The sequence below is a fragment of the Gavia stellata genome, chromosome 28 (assembly GCF_030936135.1).
Source record: "Gavia stellata isolate bGavSte3 chromosome 28, bGavSte3.hap2, whole genome shotgun sequence".
Lineage (NCBI taxonomy): Eukaryota > Metazoa > Chordata > Aves > Gaviiformes > Gaviidae > Gavia > Gavia stellata.
The window spans coordinates 1,168,101-1,178,866 of record NC_082621.1 but is presented as its reverse complement, the minus strand read 5'-3'; the positions used below and the strand labels follow the sequence as shown (position 1 = coordinate 1,178,866).

Genomic DNA, 10,766 nt, shown 5'->3' with positions numbered 1-10,766 from the left:
GGCACGGTGCTGAAATGAAGGTTTGGGAATGGCATCTCCTCGAAGAGGTTGGGCGGGATGCGGCCCTCAGTCCGGTCGTGCTTACCGTGCCGTGAGGAAAGCTGGGAAGATGCCAGTCTGTCGATGAGAGGGTGTGCGCGGAAGAAGGCCTTGAGGAAGCGGGTCAGCCTGCGGAGTGGTGTGAAGGAAGGCTGGTCGTACAGGCTGTGGGGAAGGCCCTAGGTTGTAGATCTGTGTAGGTTACAATTTTGACTTAAACCAGACTGACCAGCTCAAAACACTCTTATCACAGATGGTTATGAATTGCAGAGTACACCGGGAACAGTGGAATTGTCTAGAAAGATTTCTTGCAGAAATTTGTGAAGGTATCGCACACAGAGGTAAAAAGCTTGCAAATACAAAACGCGGTACACCATGTGGCTCTGAGTGAGGAAGATGGAGAATTTCAGACCTCAGCATTCAGCATTGGAGTCTTTTATACAGTGAAAATTGTTAAAGACTGAATTAAAGGTGGAAACATAAAGCTTGGCATTGAAATGCTGTCATATGGTTAATAACATAAATTTCTAGACATCCATAAAGGAGGATTTTGGTGGATCTGGTGAATATGGCAGCTGAAGGAAAGCCAAACAGTGAATATTCATGACAAGATAGTGGAAATATCTTCGATGTTTTTGAATGGAAAGAGAGAGATGATACCTGCCTAACCCAGAAGGATGGCAGAAGGGGAAAAGAAGGAAAACTAACAATATAATACTGGGTTGCTGCAAGTTAGACCCATTTCTTCTTGATGCCTACAGTTTGTCTAGCCCAGTTTGCTTTCGTTCTTAAATAAGCACATTTTTATGAACAAATAAAAGAGACAAGAACTCTGCCCTCATCAGCCCACAGTGTGCTACCTGTGGCCACGATGGCAATTTGTTGACATGCAGCACAATAATCTGTGACTTTAATTTGATAATTAAAAGAACATAAGAATTGAAAAGATTCCTCAGTCAGCCAGCCAAATACGCCTCTCTTTAGTCTACAGTTTCACCTGGGCAGAACATTTGTAAAGAAAAGGTGAGAAAATACTTATTAAGAGGTGAAAAATAACCCAGGGTGTTTTTTTCCCTGGTTTTGACCACTTCATGCATTCATCTCTAGTTTATTAATAACATGGTTTTGTTAAAATGCATTTAATGTTGATAACATGAAAATAAATTCTACATTTGCGCAGCTTATTGAAATATTTATTACGGTGTTCAAGTACATTTACTGATACTCACTTTCCGTTTTAATTGTTCTGAATCATTATATGTGTTTTCACAGACTGCGATGTATTCCCTACTTTGTTTTATGGGTGGTGTTTTTACTTTGCTATTTGCCTCATTTCCATGTTGTGATAGTGAAAGACTTTGCCTGTGTACGCTTTTTAATATACTGTGTGTCGTAAGTAGTTTTACTGATTTAATAGGATTGTTTATAATGCATCGTACTAACCAGGGGCCTCTAAATAGTTGGCTATTATCCAACTGTTTTAATTAGCAACAGTTTCATAAGCTTTGTAATGAGGACATATATTCATTGGAAAGTGGGTTGAGACAATGAAACTCGTTTTTATGTCAGACATTTGCAGGTAGTAGATGGCAGTAGCTCAGCTGGTCTGAATTTAATTAGCAACACAGACGTGAAGAATACTTTGCCATATTATCAGGCTTCAGTGTTACATTTTTTAATTCAGCTTTAAAGGGACTTAAACTCAGGGTGAGATGTTATTGTGAATCCTTCTTTTTCCTCTGCCCACGTGACGTTCACGCTGACACTAGTGGAAGTTCAAGTAGTTTATGAACGAAAGAGTAAGCTCTTTACATTTGAAGAAATGAAATTTGTGAATAATGCAAAAGATAAACATGTACTGTCAGGGAAGAAAACGTAGTTAAAACCAGGATGCACACTCGAACCGGGTCTAGAGTAGCAGCAATTCTGGATGCAGCTAATGAAGGCAGTGTCAGGAAGTCTCACAGGAAGAAAATAGCCTTGAACAGGTAAGAGTGGGCTGCCTGTGGAATGTCGTGTGTTAACAGAACCAGCGATTAAACTGCAGACTTTTTTTTTTTTCCTTAAAGCGTCAGGTTTCATGATCATAAAAGAGTGGAACTGGGTTTATGCCAGTTGTTTCAAGCTTCAAACAGAAGCTGTGTATTTCGTGAGCAGTTGAGTCTGGTGTTAAACAATAGGAGCTCCTGTGGGTGGAATAAGTTTCTCGTCACAGGACAGCTGAGTATGTACTTGTGCTGTCACTGGGGTCAGGGAGATGGCTTCAGAAACCTGTTCTTTCTTGTGTGTTACTCGGAACAAAGGACTCTAGATCTAGTCAGGGTTACTGGATTTACCAGAAAAAGAGTAATTTTTGTAGCAGGAGGACACTCACCTTGCATGTTACGATAAAGTTTCTTAGGTAATTTGTGTCTTTCTAATTGTAGAGGAGAGCTTAGAAAACACTTGGTTGCAGCGCTGCAGATTTTCTTATCTACAACTTTTATTTTGTATTTCTCTGTTACTTTTTTTCCTTTTAAGGTATACACATTAAAACTCACAAAATATGCGTGGGCGAACTCAATTTTAATACTTTTTTTATTGTAGTACTATCATTTACTTTGGTAAATTCATATCCCTGTTTAAAGTGCCTTAGAGCAATTAAAACTTAGTTTAAATTCAAGTATTGTAAAATGTACAGAGTATAAGCACAAAAAAAAAAGCTGCATAGTGAAAATACTAGAGCAGGCTAATACATTCAGGATGCCAAATACTCAAGTATTAACAACACCAGATCAGTATTAAGGTTAATGATAATTAGCCAGCTTCATACAGTAGATATAGAACCGTGGGCAATATAAATGCATTGTTCTTACCATTAACAAAAGATAGAAGCATAACTTAACACTGAAAGAATTTGTAGTATCAGTTTTTGTAACACATGCCGTAAGCAATAAGGCAAATACTGACACTTAAATTAATCTTTTACATGCTGCCGTCAATCCGGCAAATACGGAACATGGTTTCTAGATTCTGAGCCCCTGCAATCCCAGTGATTTCGGTGAGAGTTTGACACCCATGCCTCTCAAAAATCCTCATAGTCATTCCCATCTGAATACAATTTTGTTTGAATTTTTGTTTGAAATTTGTCTCATAAAGTTATAAAGAAGTATGTCTGAGTTTGTATTTCTGTTTTTTTCTGCATACAGATGGAAGACCGTCTACTGTACTATTCGCCCATGGCTACTTTGAGTAGCAGTGGGGGATACTTAATGGGTATGGTAGAATTTTACTTTGAATATGTAGCCCTTATTTTGTCCCTTTAATTTGAAGCTATAATAGTTGTATCCTGGCATACTAGTGACTTGTTACGTGTCACTGGTCAAGAGCATAACTTACCTATAAGATTTGTCAAGAGAGGAATTTGTCGACAGTATTTTAATTCACATTGTTATAATACACAAAATTAATTAAATACCAGCATTAAAATGGTTGATTGAGTCCTTACATTTGAACAATTAAAGGGTATAATTTTACTTGCTACGGCTAAGACAGTTGTAGCACAGATATGTGTGGACAAATAAGAAAATGATTGATTTTCAATGGAAATTACTGCTTCAAAATCAGTGGAACAATATGGCTAAAATATTATTGGTTTGTAACAACAGTTCTAAAAATGTTTGCATAATTATGTAAGGGAAAGACATTTTTGCTCAGTTGCTGCCTAAAAAAATAATTTAAAAATACCAGCCACTTTTAAAAGAGAATTCTTTGTTAATAGTTTATGTATTTTAAGAGCATCTTTGTATGTAATTTTTGCTGTTAGAAAGTGTTATTTTAAAATACATTTCAAGAAGTATGACAGTTGTGATATAAATTATTACAAGGATTCATCAGTCATTATGTGTATGCAATATTGAATAATTAAGAGAATGAAATATGCAGTTCTCATTTCCAGAAAGAGAAAACGAGTTCTCTTTTACAAAGGCAGAATATGTCAAAGTATAAAGTTATAGTTTAATTTTTGTAATATTTGGTGAAATTCTACAAAACAACAACAATAATGAGAAAATTAAAGGGCTGCACCCAGAGTATAAAACTAGTAGAAGTTAGGTTTCTTGGAATCTCAGCTCCCTTGCTCTTCTCCCTTTCTTTTACGACTTGAATGTTTTTATTGAATTAATCAAAGTACTTAGTAAGATTTTGTAGTTGTAGCAAGATAGGAGGCCATGTAAGTCCATCTACAGTTTATTTCCAGAGCCCATTGGAGATGAACTTTGGGTTAGTTTGCTGTAGGTTAAGGTTTGATGGAAGGAATACTGCAAGATCTCCTCATTACCAGCCTGACTTCAATGTCGGGAAGAGTTTTCTTTTTAGCATGTAAACATCCTTCATCTGTTGCTGCTAGGTGGAGATCAAAGCGCAATGAAACTGATTTTTTCCTTAAGCGAGGGTTGTCCTTAAAGAAAGAACCTTCCCATTCTTTAATGACTTCATCCACTTTTTCTGTCCTGAAACGATAAAGCATATGTATTTCTGATCCTTAAGGCAATATGAATTATCTAACCTCAGGACTGCTTTTAAAACGTAGAGAGAAATTGCATAATAAAGTGTCAAGTTATTTTAGATGGGTACTGAGACACTAGAATTTTCTTTTTTTTTTCACAGGTTCATTCTCCAGAAAAGCTAAATAAAGGGTGAGGGTTCATTATATTCTTGGTTTTGTACTTTTAAGTAGACATGGATACAAAACCACTGCTCCAAACACATCAGGCGGTTTGTTTCCAAGGAGAAAGTTTGGAATCCAACCTCAAAAACTTTGCAAGAGACCTCCGTACTGTAGTGGGCAGGACAGAATTCCTGCATCTGAAAGCCTTCAAAATAGGGAGGAGAAAAATCTAGTTCAGATCCAAAGCTCAGAATGTAGATGTACGTTAAGAAGAAAAAAGGGCAGAAGTAAAATATGGAGAATTGAAAACCCAGCTGATTCAATGATATTTAGGCACCCAAATCCTATTGATTTAATCCTCTAAGTATGTGTCAGGATCTAAAAGTCCAGTTCTGGGGGCCTTACTCAGGTAGAGTAAACTGTACCCAGCCAAGTAGCCCCATGCAAATCTGACAGACTATGTAAGATGAGCAAATCTCAGGTATGAAAATAAGCGCCAGGTATGGAGCGTGTATGGTGGACCGTATGGTGGCATTAATTTTTAATCCGAATTTCTACATGTTTTCAACAGCTGATTACAGTGAAATATTAGTGACAGGGTACGCTACAGTTTGTTTTAAATGTAACATTAAATGCGGATCTACAAAAGAGCTTAAAGAGCAGCAGAAAAAAAAAAGAACAAGGCAATCGAATACTATTAAAGTAATTTAAGGTGAATAATACATATTAACAGACTTTCACATGCCCACTTAGGAGCCAAGCTCTCCGTTCCCTCTTTGGTAATTGGTGAAACATAGGAGTTTCCAAATAGCAAGTTAGAGCTGCCAAGCCTGAATTTATGTGCATAAATATGCCCCAGAGGGACTTGGCAAACCTGGTATGGGCTCTTTTGCTTTCAACCTTAACTAGATGAATTATTCATAGTTTCATTCTTAACAGAAATAGAAATTACAAATCAGAAGCAGCATCATGATATTGTTAGCTTATGAAGTAAATGCTAATAAAAAGAACTTTAAAATTTAATGTATTGTTAAAACATGCCATTCAATATACCTTCAAAAACTATCACTTATTCTGGAGCTTCTTGGCTGTATGGGCACGATATAACAGATAGTAAATAAAGGAGAAGCTCAAAGCTACTGAAATGTAATGCCTGCCATTTACTTTCAACTGTGATTTTGTTAAATTCATGTTTATCTTACTGCACAGTGCCGTGAGCTTCAGCGCTTTCCTTCATAATATTTCCATCGAGGATTGCTTGTTTCGTCATCAGTTCCACCTTCTCAGTTTCATGCTTCTTTACACCATCTGTAAAAGAAAATGCAGGTATACTAGGCATGCAGAAGAGTAAGGGCAGGACACAGCACATAGAGGTCTTTTTCCTCCTGCTGCATTGGAAGATCCTTTTGTAATATCCAGTAATTTGTCAGTAGATGGGAACCTCCATTCGGGCCATAATTCCCTGAAGGGAGAGTGTCTAAAAACTCACTTGAAGGCAGTGTAAAGGCAATCTTGCTAGTGGTAGGCTTCTTGTCATCCTTCTGGTCAGGTACAGAGCAACGAAACCTGCAAAAATAAAAATTATTACAGTCATCTAATAATATTGAATTACTTTAATCCAAAACTTTTCTTACGAGCAGCTGTGAAAACTTTAAAAATATGAGAGCCCTGAGAAGTTCTGTTTTGATTGTGGTAACTATTTGTTGGGATTTCTCATTCTGAGTATGGAACTGAAGAAAGTTACTGAAAACTGTCCGAGAATAATGAAGAAAGTGCAATTTCTTCATTATTCTCGGACAGTTTTTAGTCAGTTTGCTGTGTGCCAGAAAGAGTGATTTAATTTTATTAATACTGAATTGTGTGTATTTTCAGAGTTAGAAGCATTAAATCTGAAACTGACTCCTCTGCCTGGAATCTTCTTATGCAAACGTGTGGGGTTCCAGGATTGAAACCCTCCATTTTCTGTAGAAAGGACTGAGGGAGGCAATGTTCCACTGAAAGATTTCAGAATCGCGTGCCTGGTTTTGTGAAGATACCAGCGCTGAGTGCAAGATGTGACATTTGGCCCTTTCCTTATCTTCCTTGCTCTTTATGTTTGTATAACTGCCTCTCTCATGTGTACATTTCAAAATACTGGTGGTTGTGTACCAGGGAAAGGGCAGACACGAAGAGTTAGAACCAAGGCAAAAATGTCACTGGAAGGCATATTCTTAAAGAGCATCCTAATGTGTGCCTTAACACACTTTGAGTGATACTGAGTAGTATGAACTCCACATGCACGCGGCCATCTGCCATGTGATGAGATGTGAACTCCTCTCCCAGAACTTCACGTGTGTGGACTCGCTTCATCAACAGTCTGAGATAAATGGAGCTCACGTTATGCAGCTAGTGGGATACAAAGTCTACATCAACATGCAGTGCCTTGACTGAGGACGCAGTAAGCGTGCTATTATCTGCAATGCGTCGTGGAGATACTCAGCTCCAGAAAGTGTGGAATCAGTGAAGTTACAATGAAACCATTTCTAAGGATTTTATACTGTAATTTTTTAACGATTGGTTCATGTATTTACAATTCTGATTATTATTTCAATGAGAAGTTCTGAAATGGAAGGTAAATTTGAGTACTACTTCTGTAAACACCAAGTACCTGTTCTCTTCTTGCTCAAGCAGACTGCGATATGTTGCTATCTCCTCCTCCAGTTTCATCCTCGTGTTCAGGAGAATTTCATGCTCTTGAAGCTGTTTCTCAATACCTCTTCTCACGTCCAGCAGCTCTTTCTCTAAGCATCCAATCTCGGCTTCTAAATTTTGTAGTTGCATGTGGTACTGCTGCTCTGTGGCACGCAATGAACGTTCCAAACCCTTTTCCTGTGAAATTTAACTCATATTTTAAGATTTGGAAAGTATATGTGTAAAGATGTTATACGTACTTTTCATTAACAATCTGTGTATTTTTACATTAGTTCTTTTAAGAATATGCTTTAGGAACAGGAGTAAAGCTTTCAAGATAATACTTTTGCTGAGAAATTTTCCAGTAAAATCTGTAATAATTTAAGATAGGATAAAAAAATGTAGCCTTCTGTTGTACCAGCAATCCACTACTGTTGATTTTACAGATCTCTGACTTTACCTGTATGGTTAAAACGATACCCAGCTCAGTGCTGTATGAAAACTGAGTGGTCTGTGTGTTCTTGTAGCTTATCTGTATTACTGAATTCAGTAAATTGCTGGCATATTTTATCATGAATGAATTGATAAATTTGGTCCACACATTCAAAAAAAGTGGTAAACCTGGTGTGAATTGGTTAGGCAGAATGACCAGGAACTTGATGAGGGAGTATCATGCAAATATATGTTTGGCAGGCATGAAAACATGAAAACACATGTATCTTGAATCGCAGATCCTGAATCAAAACTCACGGTACTCTTAAAAGTGAGCAAATGACTGGGTTACTGCTTGTTGGTCAGCGCTCCATGTGACGAGCTGAAAGTCCACCGCAAAGCTATGCATTTCTCTGTGTGTTGTATTTCTGCTGTATAGTGAATGTGATTGTTGCATTGAGTTGTGGAATAATTTACACCAAGAAAAAGATTTATTTTTTCCAGGAGATTTCAGGTTTCATTTTTTGATGCTTACCACAGCGTGGAGAGATTCAATTTCGATCTGCATATGGTGCCACTGCCGTCTTGCTTCACAGAGTTCTGCCCTGGCTGCCTTTAATGCTTCTGCATCTTTGTCCATTCTTTTAATTGTAGCTTCTTCTAGCTACATGGGATATAGAAAATATAACAATACTAAAAAACCCCTCAAATAATGAAAATAAATAGATAAAAATATATAATTGGAATTTTTTTGGAGTCATATAAATTTGCTAAGGCTAGCAGTGACGAGTTAGTATTTTATGTACCGTGCAGATGGGAAGCCCTTATCCTGCCGTGTTTGATGGGAAGCAGTTGGCTGCCTCTTTATCCCCAACATATTTGTTGTAGAGGAATTCCCGTACAAATTAACCAGTTGTATTGAGACCTTATTCACCTCTAGAGTAAATGGGCTTAACTTCATGGAAATTAGAGGAATTGCAGTCAGTTCAAGCTTCCAGGTTTGAATAAGATTCTGTGTTTTTAACGTATTTTTGATTTCTAAGAACAGCTTTATAGAGAGGCAGCCCTTTTGAGTGGTTGCGTGAATGTATCACAGTTGCCAATGCTGTGACTATGGTTTTGCCTGATCTAGTAATTGACTAGATTTCAGATTGTCATTTGAGAGCAAGTACCTCCCTTTATTTTTATATGAAGAGCATCTTTATCCAAATCTACCACTTTTCCCTGTCCTCTAAGGACAGGTTATTCAAGGTTATTTACCTATCACGAGAAGTAAAAAATTGGCGTGTTCTCTGAGTATATGCTGTCACCCATGTTAAATGGGACAATTCAGAAGTGAAGTGCCTGTTCTAACCTTAATCCTGATCTAAAATACTATTTGAGATAATTTGCCATCCTTAAGGCTGAAGCTTATTCTTAGAAAAAAAGTAAATAGTCAAATAAGCACTGTATTGTGTTTACAAGAAAATGTGGTTTTTAGCTTTTTTTTAATCCTAGTTAATGTAATTTTTTTAAGCCAACCCTGAGCATGTGTGGGGTCATTTTAGATTTGGGCTTATCTTTGATTTAGATAATATGTTCATGCATTTAACTTCCAGAATGGTTGTTTTGCTTACGGAAGTTATTTTTCCTTTTTGATTCTGAGTTTTACTGCAAGTGGTGAAGATGCCATAAGCACTTGAAACAATACATGCTCTTTTGTATATTGTATTGCTTTATGTAGGTTCTTATGATGCCATCAACTCTAAGAAAATACACTCTTTAATTCAGGTCATATGAAGCAAGTAAAATAAGTTTCTTTTTTTTCCCCGTAACATACTCACCTATTGTAATTTTACCATGCCATCATTTTGGTGAAAAATCTAGATTTGGCTCATCCACAAGTCAACACTCAATATTCTTTGCTTATCCTTTTTTGCCTGGGTACTGCAGAATTTATGTGACAAGATTGTATCAATGTACCTTGCCTGCTTTGTTCCAAACACAGATATAAACTTGGCTTAACTACCTAGTTTACAGCTGCTGTGTGTCCTTGGATTACTGTGTAGATCAGCCAGATTGCAGCAGTAGTCTGGCCTGTGGTTAAAATAAACCTCCAGAATTTCTGAAATACCTAAGAAGTACAAGAGGGTGATATAATACTTAATTTTCACCCTGAATTTCTTGATGTTTGATGGCCGAAAAGTGTTTTGCCATTTTATTTCAAAGTTCACTTGGGTTTTAGAGATGTTTTGTATGTAGATATGTAGTAGTAGCATTGTGTGTTGATAACGTTTAATCAATCTGTATGAAAGAACAAATGATATTTGCTGGAGGGAATAACATATTTTTACTGTGAACAATATAAAATAATTCCTGAAAAGGTACAATTTTCTTTAATATAGGTGCTAAAAATGGTAAAGCTTTCTGTCTATAAATGGATTTTTTACATTGCCTTTGATTTTCAAGATTCTCTTTTCCTCTGGGATACCTAAACGGTGGCAGAGGTTACCATGTTACGGCATACGTCATCATTTTAAAAATCACAACAATATCACTGCTGCAGGTACAGAAAAACATCCAGATGAATTACACAGCATTCGTTTAGTGTGAATTTCATACCCTGAACAAAATCTCTTTCTGTATCTTCCAGTTCACATCTTACTGCAGTAAAATCAAAATCCCTTCCCCAACAATATGCTGCATTGAAAAGGAAATACTGTACCTCATAGAGGCTGAGGGAGGAACTGTATAGACAGGGATTGTCTCCTTCCCCTGGAAGGTGTATGTCGGTATGAAGTCATTACCTGCGTCCTTGCTGAGACGATGGTCTGGATCTGATTTCTGGTGATGAGCGTTTCATACTTTGCCCTGATCTCGCTGAGGAGCCGGGACAGTTCCATTCTCCTCCCATCCTCCGCCTTGGCTGACCGGGCCTTACTGATAGGGCGAGCCGGCTGCGGCAGAGCCTTCCCTGCCTGCGGCGAGGGGAGAGAGG

General features: G+C 37.4%; 1 protein-coding gene across 1 annotated transcript; it reads right to left on the bottom strand.

Annotated features, from left to right (window-relative positions):
• Nucleotides 1-4,315: 4,315 nt before the first annotated feature.
• On the bottom strand, nt 4,316-10,671 carry KRT222 (keratin 222). Its single transcript, XM_009818608.1, has 6 exons — nt 10,576-10,671; nt 8,325-8,453; nt 7,335-7,555; nt 6,173-6,253; nt 5,890-6,018; nt 4,316-4,529 (listed from the first exon to the last, which is right to left on the bottom strand). Exons 1-6 carry the CDS (start codon nt 10,669-10,671, stop codon nt 4,316-4,318), a joined length of 870 nt encoding a protein of 289 aa, XP_009816910.1.
• Between the last annotated feature and the right edge of the window lie 95 nt (nt 10,672-10,766).

Coding starts and splice junctions, on each gene's coding strand:
- KRT222 (XM_009818608.1), bottom strand. CDS start 10,671: ATGGAACTGTCCCGGCTCCTCAGCGAGATCAGGGCAAAGTATGAAACG. Junction 8,454..10,575: donor TCGTCTCAGCAAGGACGCAG/GTAATGACTTCA, acceptor TATCCCATGTAG/CTAGAAGAAGCTACAATTAA. Junction 6,019..6,172: donor TTTACACTGCCTTCAAGTGA/GTTTTTAGACAC, acceptor CTGCATGCCTAG/TATACCTGCATTTTCTTTTA.